This window comes from Peromyscus maniculatus, chromosome 12 (assembly GCF_049852395.1).
Source record: "Peromyscus maniculatus bairdii isolate BWxNUB_F1_BW_parent chromosome 12, HU_Pman_BW_mat_3.1, whole genome shotgun sequence".
Lineage (NCBI taxonomy): Eukaryota > Metazoa > Chordata > Mammalia > Rodentia > Cricetidae > Peromyscus > Peromyscus maniculatus.
In genome coordinates this window covers 34,650,683-34,669,710 of record NC_134863.1, presented here as the reverse complement: position 1 = coordinate 34,669,710, position 19,028 = coordinate 34,650,683, and the positions used below count along the sequence as shown (strand labels likewise).

General features: G+C 45.5%; 1 protein-coding gene across 1 annotated transcript in view; it reads right to left on the bottom strand.

The window, feature by feature from the left end:
- Nucleotides 1-19,028, bottom strand: part of Drd3 (dopamine receptor D3) — a 70,903-nt gene that overhangs the window by 19,829 nt on the left and 32,046 nt on the right. The window contains exon 4 of the mRNA XM_006975753.4: nucleotides 1,102-1,244. Coding sequence (XP_006975815.2) covers nucleotides 1,102-1,244 — 143 coding nt within the window. The remainder of the gene's footprint in view (nucleotides 1-1,101; nucleotides 1,245-19,028) is intronic.

The window sequence follows — 19,028 nt, the reverse complement described above, 5'->3', positions numbered from 1 at the left end:
GATTGTTTATATGCTGGAATTTTCCTGGATTTATATATGGCATCGTCTCAATAATATTTGAGTGTACATAAACATATGGCTTTGTGACTCGTAAGTCCATATAGATCAGGAACTCACAAGTCTGGAATCTAGCAGGAATTGAATGAGACCATTCAGATGGACAAAATAAGAATTCTACATGATTCTGGAACACTGCTCATTCAGGTTTTTTTCTTAGCAGACATGCTCCTTCATTATACATTTTCTTTTTAATTTTAAAAAATTGTTTCTTTAATTTTGAGATTATAATTACAGAATTTCCCCCTTCCTTTTCCTCTCATGATACATTTTCTTTTTAAACATTTTTTTTCATTTTTGAGATTCTAATATAAGTATATCACTTCTCCCTTCCCTGTCCTCTCATCATACATTTTCAATAGTTTTCGTTCAACGTATGGATTTCCTGAGCCCCAAAGAAAGATCATGTGAGGTGCAAATGTGGATTGATGTCTTATGGTTAAAATACAAATCATCTCAAATATAGACATTATCATTATCCATCCATCCATCCATCCATCCATCCATCCATCCATCCATCCAGGAGATGAGCCACATGCCAACTATCATAGCCACAATTTTGCTAATTGCTAAGCACAATTATTTTAAAAAATAAAAATATATATTTCAGAATTAGTTTTCAAATGTCAGAAATGATTCTTATGGGAGAAAAAGTTAGAAACATATAATTTATTCCAGGCTTTTATGATATGTTACTTTGCATTGTAGGTTGGTTATGAATAGTTAATCATTTTATTAGCAAATCCCACTTGAATTATTAACATAGCTTTGTGTCTTATTTACATTTCTTCCAATGAATGCAATGACATTTCTTTTGAAATAGGGATGAGACAGACTTTTCATGAGGTGGGCCAAAACTATATGTTCGTGACAATAATCGGTGAGGTTTTGCTCTATACTTACTCTATACCCAACAAAGGCCAAACCTTTGCAGACTACAGCATCCCCACTTGATTACACTGAATAGGGATGGGAATCCTGAGGTGGATACCACTCACAACCACTTGGGTATGACGTGACCCTCATGAGCTCAGGAAGTTTTACCTGTTGTGTTGAAACCAAAGAGCAGAGGGCAGGACACAGCAAAGGCCAACACCCACACAGCTGTAATCATGAGTGCCACACGCCGACAGGAGCTCTGCCCGGTGCCATGCTGATAGTGAACTGGCATGACCACCGCTGTGTACCTGTAAAAGAATAAGGACGGATGTGAGGCAGGATGGGAACACCAGTTGAAAGAGGTTTCTAGAAGGCAACTCATACTGAAGCATATGACGAGAGAAAAGTTACTTAGTTGAAGAGAGTGAAGAAAAGTGTTTGATCCCAGGAGAAGGAGCAGAAAGAATGTTAAGAGCTGGACGATGGGAAGGCATGCTATGGAATGCTGCCATCTGCACGTGACATGGCCATGGCATTCATTAACTTACTGCCGCTATGGTTACTGCATAGACAAGACCAACAAATATGTCAACATTCCGGCAGGAAGCACTGGGTTCAGTGGGTACAAAGAGGGGAGAGTGGAGATGGCAGAGGGGAGGAGAGGAGAGACAGACGACAGACAGACAGACAGACAGAGCACCCTCAGTGAGTTATAAAGAAAGGAGAGAGAAAAGGAAAGAGAGACGTCATGAAAGGATGTGTCGGGGTGTGGAGGTCAGTGGGAGGCGTGAGCTGAGGGTGGGTATGATCAAAATACAATGCATTCATGTGTGATATTGCCAAAGGATAAACAGAAGGTATTTTAAAGAAGGAAACAATGTCGAGTGACAAGAGCGGAAAGGCTGGGAGAGATGAACTCATTTGAGGACCACAGAGAGAGGGAGAGAGAGACAAGAGCGTTAACAGTGCCACACCGAGTGGCGAGCGGGCTTCTCCTTGATCCCCAGCACAGCCTATAACCCGCCTTCTGCTCACAGGACCTGCACACTAAAGACACTGGGTGTGGGTATGTGCATCTTCAAGCTGTCCCACTGTTTTCCAGACAACAGTGTGTGCCCACCTGAGATGCTTACTGCCTGCTTGTCTGCGAATATGCATTCCACTCACAGAATGAGAAACATTCCAACCACGGGAGGTTTGGAAAAGAGAGCTACTATCTTGTGGAGGCTTACTTTGGAATCCGGTTTTCATGCACATGGTATGCTAGTCTTTCTCATGGCCATGACAACCCATCTGAGAGAAAGACCTTGAAAAGCAGAAGGACTATTTGGTTCACAGTTTTAGAGGTTGGCTGGCTCCATTACTTTGGGAGTTCAGTGAGGCTGACCACTATGGTGGTGTGAGTGTGTGGGAGAACAGGCTGTTCATCTCAAGCAGCCAGCAAAGCAGAGTGGAGACCCAGGGAGGAGAGCATTTTCTTTTTTTCTTTTCTTTTCTTTTTCTTTCTTTCTTTCTTTCTTTCTTTCTTTCTTTCTTTCTTTCTTTCTTTCTTTCTTTCTTTCTTTCTTTCTTTCCTTCCTTCCTTCCTTCCTTCCTTCCTTCCTTCCTTCCTTTCTTTCTTCTTTTTTTTTTTTTGACATGGTTTCTCTGTGTAGCTTTGTGCCTTTCCTGGATCTCGCTCTGTAGACCAGGCTGGCCTCAAACTCACAGAGACCCGCCTGGCTCTGCCTCCTGAGTGCTGGGATTAAAGGCGTGTGCCACCACCGCCCGGCTGAGCGTTTTCTTAATGACCTACTTCCTCCAAGAAGGCTTTGCCTTCCACAGTCCCATCACCTTTCAATAGTCAATTTATATTTTTAGTCCATCAGTGGATTGCCCTAGTGACCAACCCAGCTCCTTTAAGATCTAATCATCTCAGAATGCACACACAGATACACCCAGGAAACTGATTCCTAACCTCAAAGGCAGTTCCCAGTCCAATCAAACTGATAATGAAGACTGACCATCCCCCACCATCAAGATCTTATCCCTTATTTTCATTGGCTAGTGTGTTTTTTTTTTTTTTTCAGTCACTCTGCACACACATTTCCACTGCTTGTTGGACTTCCCGAATTCTTTCATCTGGTTCTGGTTCTTGCTCTCTTCAAGAAGTCCAGACACAACACCCAGGCCTTTTGAACTGACCTTCCCATGTCACCTGCTTACTCCCTCAATTTGCTTTTCATTGGGTGTTTCTCCAGCCCTTGCTGCACGCTCTCTATAATACACAGTCTTTTGTATGTTAGGCACCATTCTGGATGGATAGAGACCCATGAAAGTGACACTGATTCTATCCTCATTGGAGGATAGAGGCTTAGAGTTCAGAGAAGGGATGAGCAATACAAATGCAAACAAACATGTTAACATAAAATGAAAAATATCACTAAGGAAATGTGTTGGATGATGCGATGGAGAATAACCGAGGAGGCATCAGTTGGGGGAACCCACACAAGCGCATGGTATCCAAGGGAAAAGCAACAGATGCTATAAACCATCCACTGTGATCATTTCTCTGCTTAGCCTAAGCCCTTCCATGATCTGCTGTCTAGGTGGTCTGCTGCTGCCAGACTGCTTACATCAATTTCATGACGTCATCCCTACCTCCATAACTAAAAACCATGAGACAGAAAAACTCCAGGATTTCTGCCATGTCTAATCACTGCCCATTGCATGTGGGATAGGCCTGTGGGTATAATCCTTCCGTGATTAATCTACTAATCAGTAGACTCTGGCTTAATCAAAAGGGAAATTGTTCTGGGAGAGTCTGCCCTAATCAGGTGAACCTTAAAGGAACTGAGTTGTTCCTGAATTCAAAGCGCTTCAAAGCATGAGAAATTATCCTGCCTCGAAGATAACACTGCTCTTGTTGGTTCTCCGGCAGGGAATGTAAAATGCCCAGAGAAACCCTGGCTGACATCCTGCAAGATGGTAAGAACCACACTGCTACAGCTCTAAGAAACTGAATCCCACTGACAACCTGAACATGTCGGGAGGACTATTCACAACCCCGCCCACAGCGTGGGTTCTGTCTTGTAAACCAAGACCCCGACTACATGCGCAAGTGTTCTGACTTCCAGAAATTGTGAGGTTAAAGTGGTTGTGGTTTATATTTCTAAACTTGCGATAATTTGTTCCACCGCAGTGGAGAATGAATATACTGTCACTGGCTTCTCTTGTATACACATGCCAAAACCGATTTTCCTCAGTGTGAGCCTGACTTCCTTTGCGAACATGATCTTTTATTGGTTCCTGGGATGAACTCATGGTTCCAGCCAAATTGGCCTGGTGGTGGAAACTTTCCCACAGTCTTTGTCCGGTCCATTATCCCTCCTTCTCCCTGGGAGTTCAGTCTTGCCTTCCTAGCATCCCAGCTAGCTCTTGAGGAACCTCCCTGGGCCTCTCCAGCTAGACACTTCCAGCACTGAACTTACATGCAAATAAACAACCAATGGCATTGACATCCTGAGTGTAGCTGTCTTGACTCATCATTGACCTGGAGAGAGATGGCCACTTGGTTTAAAATACTGAATGGCTCAAAGCATCTTATAGCTCAGTATTCCCGATAGGTCCATGCAACAAAGCAAGTAAGAAGTTATTGTCTGTCTCAGTGGCCATGAAAGGTTTCCTTCCTCTTACAAGAATTACTTAATCCTAGCCAGCCTCATGTGATTTTTAGATATGGGTCTCAATGTAGATCAACAATTTTTTTTTGTCTTTTCAGTTTCCAGGGAACAAGGATTTAGGGCAGGAGCCTCCTTCATCTGTCTTGGGCATCTCAAAGCTTGGGCTGAGGAAGAGCAAGATGCATGCTGGGTGAGAAGGGGTTGGATGATGGTCCCTGTGCCTCCCGTGTGTTCATCTCCTGTGCTCCTGCTCTGCCTTGTATGCAGCTAGCGTTTGAGAGTCAACATCTCTGTTCCTGACAGAACAGTGTAAAGATCGCTTGAGTTTTGAAATGAAAGCTAACTCTGACTTTGGATTATCACAGTGTCAAAGGTGGCTTCCTTCTGAAGATGGAGAAATAGAGTTCTTGATTTCATAAAGCCCTGTTAAAAGTCCCTATAAATTCCAAGGGAGGCCTTGGGGGTCCCGTTCCTTTCTTCTGGAGCACACATTACAAACCCTCCCTTGAGCTCCTGCCTGGCTGTGCAGGGACACCACATGTTTCCCCTGGTGGTCCTCCAGGCCTTTCAATCCTGGGGAACTTCTTTTCTGCTGCGGCTCCAAGTCAGATGTGGTCACTAGGGCCTTGCTTAGTGGTGACCCTTGGAGGAGAGGCTGAGTCCTGCTGCTGTCGTGGACAAACAGCTACAGCTGACGGAAGGCTGGGGAGCGGAAGACATGACCATTGTCTTGGGCTTAGACTTGCAGTCTTCCTTTTGGTCATACTTATTTTTTTTATTTCATACATTTTATTATTAAAAAAATGCAAATAAACAAAAACATCACACACCAAAATTAGCCAGCCCAAATCCTTAGATGTAAAATAACCCAGTCATGCTATATATTCAGTGATGAGCTAACAGACAGCTAATAACTGGCTCTCTACAAACACACACACACACACACACACACACACACACACACACACACACACACACACACACAATTTGTAACATTCATCCATTTCTGGGGTGTAAATGCTCCCATCACTGTCCATGCCAAGCCACCATCAAAGGTTCGATAACCAACTGAAAAAATTCCCAGGACACTGCCAATCAGTTCTCACCAGCGTGGGTGTGGCACATTACTGGGGGCTGCATGCTGTCTTAATCATGCTTTCATGCTCATCAGATGCGGGGGCTCCATTATTTCCGTGAGCCAGAGAGTATACGGAACATGGCTCTGTTTATACGAGCGGGATCGTAGCTTCAGGGAAGTCAGGATGGACCCAAAGTTTTGCAATGGAGAGGTCCTTGACCAGCCGGATCTCGTATCTCCTGGGCCAGTGCCTTTAATAAGGGCCTCATTCCCTCTCAAGGGCACATGTCCTGCCGGGAAGCAAGGGTTTGGGGTATGAAAGTCAGACTGGTTCACACATGGAGAGCAGATTGGATGCCCAGAAACAGAAATTCCCCCAAGTAGCTTGATTCCGCTAATTGTCAGTGTATCGGGGTGTGGAGAAAGTGAAGGGTTTGGGGAAGTGTGTGTGTGTGTATGTGTGTGTGTGTGTGTGTGGGGGGGTGCTGTTAAAATGCACGTTCCTAGGCTATGCCCCTAGTGGCTTCGCTCAGGTACTTCTAAAAGTGCAACCCAGAAACATGTATTTTTAACATCTTATGTATCTTATGAGACAAGTCTGAGAAACTCTGCATTAGGGAGAATTCTGTCAAAGCTTCTTTTTCACTTGGGTAAGAAATGAGAGACAAGACTACAATATTCCACTGTCACATTACACCCTTTCCCTTCTTTTTAAACGATTAAGCCGTTAGAATAAATGAGGCCCCCCAGCATGTTGTAGGTGGGTGGCTGAGAGCTCCAGGATTCTGTTCCAGAATCCACCATTGGAGGGCGCCAAAATGCAGCAAGAACTTCGCCAGCTCCGCCGGGGTGAGAAGTTCACGGCTCACCTGGGGGCTCTCCAGGCTCTGTGGGAAGGCAGAGCGGGGAAAACCGCTCCCCCTCATTCCTGGAGCCCTGCGAGGACCCTGCATTCCCACCCAGGGAGACTGCTTAGCCTCTGGTTTCCCCTCAGAGCGATTCTTGAAGGCCAACCGCAGGCAAGCGGAGGCCAAAGCAAAAGCATGGCCTGGCTTGGATGGTGGGAGAAGTCTGACCAGGGCCACCTCCCCCTGGGATATCCCCGTCCCCTCCCTCCTTTGTGTTTCAGAATCTACCTCTCCCGGCCCTTTCTCCTGTGGGCTACTCAGCTGACCCCAAGGCAGGCAGTGTGCACCGCGGTAAAGCCCCGAGGCTCACGGCAGGGCAGGGGGACCCGGGTCTGAAATCCATCCAGCTCTGCAGCTTGACAGCGGCCGGTGGCTGGAGTTATCTGTCTCCATTTTCTCATCCGTACAGAAAGGGTTTACCTGACCAATAGGACTGTTCACAGTTACCGAATGAGATCACATTTGTGAAGTTTTTTTGTTTTTAAGTACAATTTAAAATTCGAAAGGCGGTTCTTATCGTTATTGCCATCATTATTATGCTAGCCTAAGAGACCCGTGATTGTTCATGTCTGTGTGGATTAAGTTTTATGATCGTCATTCCCTTTCTCCTGATTGTCAGGCAGGGCATATTAAATTTATTTATCTATCAGACAAGTGTGGAGCATTTAGTTCTTGGGTGGGCCACTGTCAATTGAAGTGCTGACTTGGTTTGCTGATGTCTCCAATCAAACAGATAAAGAGAACCGGAACAGCCTGGAAGGGTGACTAAAGTCGCTCAGTTACGGGACTTGAAGCTGGGGACCCAGAGTAAGGCTCCAAGGCCGTTTGCTGTGGGAGAAATGAACTGGACAGGCTTGGTGCCACAAGCCTGTGATGTCAGCATTCGGGGGGTTAAGGGAGAGGCAGGAGAAGGCCGAACTTGTCGGTAGCCTTTGCTAGGTATTATAACCCTGTTTCAGAGAACTGAAGACTTGGAGGTGATGCTCTGTGGTAGAGAGCGAGCCCGGCTTGTTCAAAGCGGTGGGTTCCATTCCCAGTGCTGGGAAAAGAAGATGCCAAATTAAATTTTTTTGTTCTCATTCATCTATTACCTGACGACTTTGTGATTCTAGTCTGTCTGTCTGTCTGTCTGTCTGTCTGTCTGTCTGTCTGTCTCTCTCTCTCTCTCTCTCTCTCTCTCTCTGTATACACACGTACTCACACACACATGCACGCATGTGTGATGGGACAATGTCCCTACTTTGCTGGACTGTTATAAACGGTTGCTAATTCTGTTTTTTGTTGCCTCTAGACCCACGCAAATAGGATAACCAAGGCATTGAGAACATAGGAAATTACACTTTTAGAGGGAGCTGCTGGCCTGACCTAGGTGCCCTTTCCTACCTTGTGTTAACAACGGGGCCTATTTTTTTTTTTTTTTTTTTTTTTTTTTCCGTTTTCGATAGTACTCTGGGGAAGCGGGGGAGAACAGGGTCTAGGTTGGGACCTCTGATGAGCGGAGCAGGACATTTCTGCATACGTGGAGCACCTTCCGATTCTCAGCCGGTATGGATGATTGTTTATCGAGGTCTTAATATCATGGCGGTCCCCCCCCCCCCCCGCGAAAGCTATCTCGATCCTCAAGTGGGGGTGCAGGTGGAACTGATGAGGGTGCCTCACAGTGACTGCTGGAGCCGAGAGACGCCTGGCCTGGGTGGGAGGGCCGGACTCTCACTCCCTGCCTGGGTTTAATGAGCGCGGAGCTCCGAGGGCTGCCCTTCAGCACCTTTCATTCGGGCAGACAGGGGGCTCAATAAATCTTTAGTTCCGTGGACTCCCCTGGTGGAGTTGTTGAAGGAGAAAGCTTTTTTGCAAATGACTGGGAAGCCCTTTGCAAATATAAAGTGCTTATTTAGATGCAAACTAAAAATCCAAGGTGCCTGTGACTCATCTGGTACCTATTGTGCTCCCAGCAAAGGCGCGGAGGCTAGCCTGTGTGATGGGTGCCGTTTGAGAGGCACTTAAAGAACTCTCTGGTGAATGAATTTGGTTGCATTATTCCGAGGCTCCTCTCGGAGGACTCTAATTTTCACCGCTTTGGTTGTGTCCTCCTTTTCTGACATGTTCTCAGCGGCCTCCTTAAGTTAGCACTGACCCAGGATACGGTGGGAGGGGACTGACCTGCTGGGAAGACGCAGGGGCCGTCGGGTGGGGGCTTGTGCTCTGAGGACTCCCCACTCTGATTTTTAAAAAGGAAAAAGGCGGCTTTAATCCAAGCATCCAGAGCCAAGCCTAAGAATCTAATGACAATAGTATTTATTACTTGCTTTCAAAATCCCTTTTATCATTTTCTCTTTTTTTCCCCCTGTCTCTTACCACCCTGCTATTATGGACCAGGGCTTCATGACCAAAAAAGTACTGAATCCATTTGGTCAAGTTTGTCAGGCTGATGACTGGCATTGTGTGAAGCCCAGAGGTCTGTGTGAATAACTGCATTTCTAATGAATTGACCAGCTATCTGGCATCTCATGAACAGATTTTAATGCTGCGTATTGCACACTGCTGCGAAGGAGAATGGAGACAGCTTTTCTGAAGCCCGTTTTCATTCCTGGAGTGGGGGTGGGGAGCTCTGTTTTGAGGTTTGCTGGGGACAGTCCATTATGAAATGTAAGCCCCTGCCCCATTGAGATTGGAGGCACAGCTCTTCCTTCAGCTTTTAGGGGAGTGCTGTGCATTCTGGGAGCTTTCTTATATGAGACAGAAGACGATTCAAAGTTCATTCTCATTGCTTGGGTTTTAAGTGGTGAGAGGTGAAGTGTGTGTTAATATGGCGGTAGCCAGTAAAATGATGCCCTTCGGCAAATTAGAGAACGGTGGGCTTGCCTGATAGGCAAATTGCAAAAAAGACCCCCTCTTCTAGCTGACTCAGTCCAATAAAGCGCTAGCTGCATTCTGTTCCCATACTGCCTTCTTCAAAGCCCAAGCTTCTTGGCTTCACTCATCGTGTGTGTGTGTGTGTGTGTGTGTGTGTGTGTGTGTGTGTGTGTGTGTGTGTGAACAGGTAGGTCACTCACCAGCCTCTGTGTGTGAATGCGTGTGTGTTGAACGGATAGGCATACTCTCATGGGGGCAGAGAGGAGGGTCAGGAGCTGGGGAAGGAAGGAGGGCTGTTCCAGACCCTCTCTAGAACTCTGTACACTCTTCTTCATTTTGTGGATGGTAGTAGGTGATTCAGCTCCACCCTGCAGCCTGCAGCCTGCAGCCTGCAGCAACCTGAGGGGTTCTCTCAGAGACCTCCTCCCAGGTGCAGCCTGGGTTCTGGACTTGGCTGCTGAAAAGAGTTTGAGGAGTCAGTGTGAAGCAGAGTAGATGTCTATCAGGGAAAAAAAAGTGGTATGAGGGGAGGGGAGAGATTTAGGGAAAGAGCAGTATACACCCAAGACATGGAGATGGACTTCTCAGGAGTCACATGTAAATGCCTTTCTATGGCTGGGATGGCTTCTGAAGTTACGTTGTTTAAAGGTTTTAAAAGCAACCCCTTTCCCCTTTTCCTCTTTTGGTAAAGAAATCATATAGTGGTTTCTGGGCTACACTAGAGAGGAGTACAAGACAGTAAGATAAAACCATAGATGTGGAGGCTGGAGAGATGGCTCAGAGGTTAAGAGCATTGACTGCTTTTCCAGAGGTCCTGAGTTCAATTCCCAGCACCACATGGTGGCTCACCACCATCTATAAAGAGATTTGGTGCCCTCTTCTGGCCTGCAAGCAGACAGAACACTGTATACGTAATAAATAAAAAAACCATAGATGTGGTTAATATTCACCATCCAGGCTAGCCTCAAACTCTTGATCCATCTGCCTCTCTGTCTTCAGCATATCTTACCACAATGCATTACCACAGCTAGCAACACAGGTGGTATGAAGGAGAAGAGGGGAATAATGGGGAGGGAAATTTAAGTAGGGAGAGAGGAAGAGAGGGTAGCGCAGAGGAGGGGGTGTGAAGAAGGATCACTAACACTAAGGAAGTTTGAAAAGTGTGATATCAATTCTTGCTTGCCAATTTGACTGTGTTTGGGATGAAATAAATTCCAAAAATGGAGGGCACGCCTGTGAAGGATTTTTACTTAATTTGAAGAGGGAAGATCCTTTTCTAATCTAGATCTTGAAGCAGGAAAGCACACCTTTAACCTGGGGCACACCTTCTGCCAGAAGCCTATATAAGGACAAGGAAGAAGGAAGCTTTTGCTCATTGCCTGCAGCTTTTGCTCATTGCCTGCTTGCTCTCACCTTGCTAGCAAGTCCATTCCTTCATTGGCATTAGAGCCTCCTTCTTTGGGATTCCAGCATCTACTGACGACCAGCCAAGACATCCAGCCTCATGGACTGAGCAACTAACTTCCGGATTCTTGGACTTTGTGTTCATAGCTAGCTATTGTTGGATTAGCTGGGCCACAGCCTATAAATCATTCTAACAAATTCCCTTTCTATATATATCTTGAAATTCATTCTATAAGTTCTGCTACTGCCGAGAACCCTGACTAATACAAAAATCTATATGGAAACCTACTATTTTACAAGCTTCATATACATACATATTTATGAATCTACATATACATACTCACATATAAAAAAGGTGTTTTTGCTTTTTTTTTTTTTGACAAGGTTTCTCTGAGTAGTTTTGGTGCCTGTCCTAGATCTCTCTCTGTAGACCAGGCTGGCCTTGAACTCACAGAGATCCACCTGACTCTGCCTCCCGAGTGCTGGGTTTAAAGGTGTGTGCCACCGATGCCTGGCTCATATAAAAAGGTTTAATTGGAGTTATCCTACATAGAGGCTAATGTTTATCTCAGAAGTCATAGGTATGTGATACCTCCCTTGAGTTGTTCATCAGGGGTGTCCTGGTGCCCTTGGTGGTAAGACCCTATTGCTGAAGACACTATATATTTTTGGTCACAGAACATGGGGAAATCAAGTTGGTAGTGACCAGGAAACTTTTTTCCTGATGGCTACCTTTCAGAATACAGAGAGAGATGCTATGTGGGCTTCTGGGGGTGGAAGTGGGGAGTCATCAACATCCTTACCTAGCCGTTAACTTTGTAAAGTACAATAATGACAGATATGGCCAAGATATGCCTATAGATACAATAGTGGTATTTATGTTATGGAGGTAACCAATGCTTTCTAATTAGATTTAAGACCTGCTCCACAGAAAGAAATGGATACTTGGTACTGTAAATCTGACCCACAGTGGGGAAGCTCAGAGGCCCTCGGGGTAAACCTACTACTATTATTCTGTTAAATAGACATAGTATCAAACTGCCCTCTAAATTCATACCTCTGTGCTCACAGATTAGTGCAGTCTTTACAACTCACCAGAGAAGTTTCTTTGTGTAGTGGATATAGTTAATTCAGAAACTCACATTTGGCCAAAGGACAGCAAATAAAAGTGAGGACAAATGGGACCTCTAGATCCTCTCAACACCAAGGCTCAAGTATCATTGCAGAAGAAAGGGCAGAAAGATCATAAGAGGTCAGAGGTCAGAGAGGACTGGAGTGAAACCATGTTTTCTGAACATGATGAGACTATGACTCATGAACTCACAGCAGCTACGGTTGTCTGCACAAGACCTGCACAAGATCAAGTCCAGCCAATGTTCTAGCATGGAAGGGAAGGGCTCATGAGACCCCACCCCTAACTGAGGAGCAGTTGGCAGTTGATGGCTTCCAAGGAGGGAGAGTTTTCTTAAAGGATACGGCCTCTGGTAGGTTGCCCACACTCCAGTGGATGACCCCACACCAATTAGTATAAACAGCACAAACTAGACTCACAGGGTTATTAAAAAGAAAAGGGAGGGATAGGATATGAAGTTGGGAAGGGGTGAGGAGGTGGGGAATGGATCTGGGAGAAAGTGGGTGGAGGGGTAGGAGTGAATATGATCAAAATATATTGTAAGAAGTTCTGAAAAAACAAAAACACTGATTCAAATAGTCATGGTTGTGATGGTTTGAATGAAAAACACTCCCCATAGCCTCATAGGAGTGGCCTAGTTGGAGTAGGTGTGGCCTTGTTGGAAGAAGTACGTCACTGGGGGTAGGCTTTGAGGTTTTAGATGCGCACACCAGGCCCAGTGTCACTCTCTCTTCCTGCTGCCTGCTGATCTGGATGTAGAATTCTCAGCCACCTCTCCAGCACCATGTCTATCTGCATATCTCCATGCTTCCCGCCATGATGAGAATGGGCTAAACCTCTGAACTGTAAGCCAGCTCCAGTTAGATGCTTTCCTTTATAAGAGTTGCCATGGTCATGGTGCTCCTTAACAGCCATGGAAACCCTAAAGAAGACAATGGTCAACGGAGCTGGTTTAAGAATCACTTAGGAGACACACCCTTGGATATGTGAGTGAAGGTGTTTCCAGAGAGGTTTCACTGAAGAGAGAAGACTTACGTTGAGTATGGGTTGCGCTATCTCCATGACCTGGGGTACTGGAGTGAATAAAACAGGGGAACAAGAGGAAATGAGTGGAGGGCCAGCATTCATCTCTTTTTACTTCCTAATTGTGTGAGCAGTGTGACTAGTCACCTCATGCTCCTGCTGTGGTGCCTTCTCTGACATGATAGACTGTACCTGCAGATTGGGAACCAAAACCAAACCCTTCCTCAAGTTGTTCTTGTCTGGTACTTTGCCATAGCAACAAGAGAAGTAACTAATACAATAGGTTAGGAGGGTGAAAGGGATTCTTATAATAATAAGTTACAAGGGAGTTAAGAAATGTATCTTGAGTGCAAACAGATTTATGATCTTGTTTACAGATTCTCAGTTATCCTGCAAAGAGAATAAGGTTAATCTCAAAGGTCCCATAGGCTTTGGGTTTAAGCATAGTTTATCATTACTTTAGCATTCTTATTTGACATAGTACCATAAAAAAGGAATATTATTATCTCTATGTAGGTGTGCTGGCTGGTTTTTGTCAACTTGACACCAACTTAGACATATCTGGGAAGAGGGAATCTGAATTGAGAAAATGCTTTCCTGAGATTGGCTTGTAGGCAAATCTGTGGGGTGATTGTCTTACAGGGTGATTGATGAGAGAGGCCCAGGTACCTTGTGGGTGTTGCCACCCTGGGCTGGTGCTCCTGGGTGCTGTAAGAAAGCAGGTTTGGAAGGCTGGTGTGGTTGAGAATGCTGAGAGCTCTTTTATAGAACTCGGGCTCAATTCCTAGCATCCGCATAGCCATTCCCAAGTGTCTATAACTCCAGTTCTGATAGGTCTGACTCCCTTTTTGGCCTTCGAGGGCACTTCATACATACAGTGAATAGGCAAACATTCAGGCAAGACACCCATATGCATTAAAAAAAATTCTAAAAGCCTGTTTTTAAAAAGAGGGCTGGCGCTGGGCGGTGGTGGCGCACGCCTTTAATCCCAGCACTTGGAAGGCACAGCCAGGCTGATCTCTGTGAGTTCGAGGCCAGCCTGGTCTACATAGGGAGATCCAGGACAGGCACCAAAGCTACACAGAGAAACCCTGTCTCAAAAAACCAAAAAAAAAAAAAAAAAAAGAAAAAGAAAGAAAGAAAAAGAAAAAAAAGGGGGGGGGGGTGGAGGGGGCTGGCAAGATGGCTCAGTGGGTAAAGGGACTTGCTGCCAAGTCTAACAACCTGAGTTCATTCTTCAGGACTCACATGGAGGAAAGAGACAACCAACTGCTCTCCATTTGAGTTGCGCACGCGCGTGCGCGCGCGCGCGCGCGCACACACACACATACACTAAACAAGAGAATTAATTAATAAAATTGTAAAAATAATTTAATAAACAAAAATATTTTTTCTTTTATACACCAATTTTTTTAAAAATTTATTTATTTTTCATTTTATATGCATTGGTGTTTTGCCTGCAGGTCAGATCTTTGAGTTACAGACAGTTGTTAGCTGCCATGTGGGGGCTGGGATTTGAACCCAGGTCCTTTAGGAAGAGCAGTCAGTGCCCTTAACCACTAAGCCATCTTTCCAGCCCCCAAAAAGCATTTTTTAAAGAAAGGAAAAGAAAGCAGGCTGAGCAGTCCAGGAGTGGACCAGCAGCAGCATCATCCTCCATGGCTCTGCTTCAGTTCCTGCCCCATGACCCCTGCCTTGTTTGAGTTCCTGCTCTGACTTCCCCCAGTGATGAACTGTTACCTGGAAGTGTAACCTTTTCTCTCCAAGTTGCTTTTGGTCCTGGTGTCTTATGATGATGATAGAAACCCTGATTGAGCAATCTTCATGGTGTTGTTCTAAGTAGGCAATCTTCATGGCAAAGTTGTGCCAAATTCTTGACTCAGAGGTGCTGAGACTTCAACCAGATTCAAGAATGAGGGGGACACTCTCTGTGTCCCCTTAATTTCCCATCTTTCTTTCTGTCTTGTCTTACTCTGAAGTTAAAACCCTCTCCCACCCTCTCATGTCCATGAAGATGCCCATTTGTGGGCAGAACACTGACTACCCCAAGCCAGGGACCTTTGAGTTCAGCTTAGTAAGGCAAACCTATGATTTGTATACAATTTAATACTTTTTGGTATACTTTTAGTGGATTAATTGTACACTATGTGGATTCTTTTTCCATAGAAATGTTAAAAAATAAAGTGATAGTTTTTATAATATTTTTAGCTCTAACATTCAAGTCTGCTGCCTAATTTCTGGACATTTAGTTCATGTTGTAGAGACTATTGATACAAATATTGATACTATTGGGTTCGCCTTACTACCCTCTTTACCAGCCTAGCCTGAACATTTATATTGGGCCTCGGTACCATGACTTCTGGTTTTCCCTACCATGCCTCTTGAATACCAGCAAGAATACTAAGCTGAACGCAATGGTCCCTGATTTCAAGTAGCCAGTGTTCCTCCCACAGATAGGCGTCTTCACTACGAAGGCCAGGCTGGCCTCTCCCTCCCAAGTGCTGGGATTAAAGGCATGTACCACTAAGCCCACCTTAACGTTGTTCTTCTAAATGGTCATGTTGTCAAACTACCTTCTAAAGATGCATGTTTGTATCCATAGATTGGTGCTGCTTCCAACCTTGGTCAGAGAAGTAGTGGTTAATGCAGAGACCCATTCCTGTGTAAAGTGCTGGTAATAAATGACTATGAGTGCGTAGCTGTAGGTGGGACGTCTATAGTAACCCCCTTTCCTACCCCAAGGCTCAGAGAACATTGGAGAGGAGGAGGCAGAGAGAATGGAAGAGCTGGAGGACTTGAGGCGTGCTGGGAAAGGCTTTCCCCTGGACCTGGTGTAGCTGTTGCACACAGGAACTCAAAGGTGTATCATTTACTCCCACAAGATTTGCTTATGATCTAGTTGTTAACATTCAGGCATTACACTTGCCGGTCCTTGGGGACCTGGCAGGCTGCGTCACCCCTGTGGCGCATGCGCTGGCCAGTGCGCAGGCAATACTTTGGCCTGTTCTGGGTCCTGACAATGTCATGCGCTCATTGCTACATGGTCTCTGTGCACATGCGCTGTGTCCCCTCATATAAGGTGGACTGCCCACCTTCCCTCTCCCCAGCCCCTGACGGCTTTCTCTCTCTCTTTCCCACCCTCTTTCCCTCTTCCACTACCTCTTATCTCCAAAGGCCGCTCTGCACCCCCTTTCTCCCCCCCCCACCCCGTCTTCTCCCCCACTCTTCCAATAAACCTCCAGGTGAGCCCTGTCGCATGGTGTATCTGTCTGCCCCAGTCCGCCGTTTTTAAATTACGACATTGGTGTCGTGACTCGGATTCCAACCAAGGTTGCTGTGGCCACAATGCAGAGTACTAACCACTCTAGGATCAGGGCAATTTATAACACAAGTCAGTTAAAAATTCCAGCGTGGAGGGAGAAGGACCTTCTGAGGTCCCACTCTTACTGGCAATTGAGAGAGGGGAAGTAATTTGGCTTTAGGAACGTGCCCACTGGTGAGTTCTCCATAACCCAGTGGATTACCTCGTGTCCACGGGCATATGGGTAGCACTGACTGGACCCAGTGAGTTAAAATAATTGTCAAAGGATGACATAACGTTGGGAAGATGTGATAGGCGTATCCTGGGGGAATTGGAGGTGGGAGTGAGGGATATGTTTTATACATGTGTGAACATTTCTGAGAATAAACAAAAATTAGTTTAAAAAAAAAAAGAAGAAAGAAAGAAAAGAAAAGAAAAAAAGGGCCAGAGAGCTGATTCAGTGGTTAAGAGCGCTGGCTATTCTTCCAGAGAACCAGTGCTCAATTCAAAGCTCCCACATGGTGGCTCACAGCCATTTGTAACCCCAGTCCCAAGGGTTTTGGTGCCCTCTTTTGGCCTCCTGGGACACTGCATGAACATGGCACACAGATACCCATGCAGGCAAAGCCACAGTCACATAAAAATAGATTAAAAATAAATAAATAAAAATAAGAAAAGAAAACAGTGAATTGCAGATTATTTGAGAGTGGGTGTGGCCTTAGTGAATCCTTGTATAGACCAAGGAGACACCGGCAGGTGGTATTGAGTTGGGCGGTGAAATTGGAGCTGTACTTCTGGGGAGTTCTTCAGAGGGTTTGAAGGGCCAAGCAGATAGTTGTGGAAGATGAGTGAGAGGTCATGGGAACCTCAAGAAAGGAAGAATGGAGGCAAATTGGGGGGGGGGGGAATCATGAAAATTGAGTTGGTAAGTGTATATTGGTTGAAGGTGGTAGGTAGAAGACCCACGTCTAAGAAAATCCAGGATTTAAGAATAGAGATGGCACCAGAGAGAGATTATTAGTGAAGATGCTTTGCTGTTTAGAATTAAGGGTGGGTAGTGGTGGTGGTGGCGGTGGCGGCAGCGGCAGCACATGAATGACTTTAATCCCAGCACTTGGGAGGCAGAGGCAGGCAGATTGCTGTGAGTTCGGGACCAGCCTGGTCTACAGAGTGAGTTCCAGGACAGTTAGGGCTGTTACACAGAGAAACTCTGTCTCAAAAAAAAAAAGAAAGAAAGAAAGAAAGAAAGAAAGAAAGAAAGAAAGAAAGAAAGAAAGAAAGGAAAAAAAGAGAATTAAGGAAGGAAAGAGGGGGTACAGCTGGAGGCCTGGTGAGGTTCACAACTAAGCCTAAGGGGGTTCATTTTGAGTCATGTAGACGTGAATCACGGCCTCATTCTAGCTGTAGGACTCTAACAGGTTATCTAGGTATGAGGAAGTGAAGGTAATAACAGCTCCTTGGAGTTGTTAAGATGAAATGAATTAATGCATAGCCAAGCTTAGCTCAACACGGTAAATTCTCAGTAAACGGCAGTCTGAATGACCCTTAGATTATCTATATAGCCAAGGACTTCCCCAAGCTTCCGCAACCAGGACCAGAGGTGGCTAACAGCCCAAGTGACCTCTATGCTATCTGTATGACAGAGACCAGGCCAGACCCTTCCCTAGGCCCTTAATCTAGTACAAGTAACATATCTCCAGGACCTGTCTTCTTGGAAGAAATGGCACATGCCCTGAGTTGAGTTTTGATGTAATTATGCTTTCTTGTGCACTGGGGATTGCGTTACATCAGGAAACTTTCCCCCCAAATTCTATTGTGTTTAAATATGCTGGCAATAAACTGCCTGGCATCAGACTCTCTAAAGTTGGATGATGTCAAGCTGAACTGAGTTTTCCTTTTCACCTCTTTGTGGTTCATGTCCCTGCCTGCTGTGACACCTGCAGGGACCCCCCCTCAGCTCAGAACGTCTTGTTGTAAGCCTAAAACTCCGGTGGTGGGGAAGAGAGAGTAAGAAGAGGGGAAAAAGAGGACTGAGGAACAGAGGGGCCCAGAACAGGGTATGTGGCCTGGGCGGAACACAGACAGAGTAAGGCCAGAATTGCAGAAATCCATTCCAACAACCAAAAAGCAAATTTAGAAAATATAATTTACTTTCTTATCCTTTTAACAAAGATTCGTGTGTGTGTGTGTGTGTGTGTGTGTGTGTGTGTGTGTGTGTGTGTGTGTGTGAGAACCAGAAGAGGGCATCAGATTTCCCTGAACCTGGAATTACAGACTGTGTGATCTACCCAGTGTAGGTGCTGGGAACTGAACTCCTGTCTTCTGAAAGGGCAGAGAGCGCTCTTACCAACTGAGCCATATCTCTAGTCCCTACTTGCTTTTTAAAGACTTTGTAAGGGACAGGTGCAGATTACGTGCTTTCTAAACTTGCTTTTCTTCTTCATCCTTCTTCTCTCTCTCCTTGGAAATACATCTATGCTTGTCTCCCTTCCCCTCTTCCTTTCTCCCTTCCCTCTCCTTATCAAAACCAACCAACCAACCAATCAACTAGCCAGCCAGCCAGCCAATCAACCAACCAACCAAACAAACAAACAAAAACAAACAGAGTGAGGTAGGCGAGGATAACAGTGAAAACAAAAGAAGAGGCCAAATGCTTAGTAGCTGGAGGTTGATGCAGGACCACACAGGAGCCTGCAAACAGTGTAGAACAAGATACTTCATAACTGTCTGA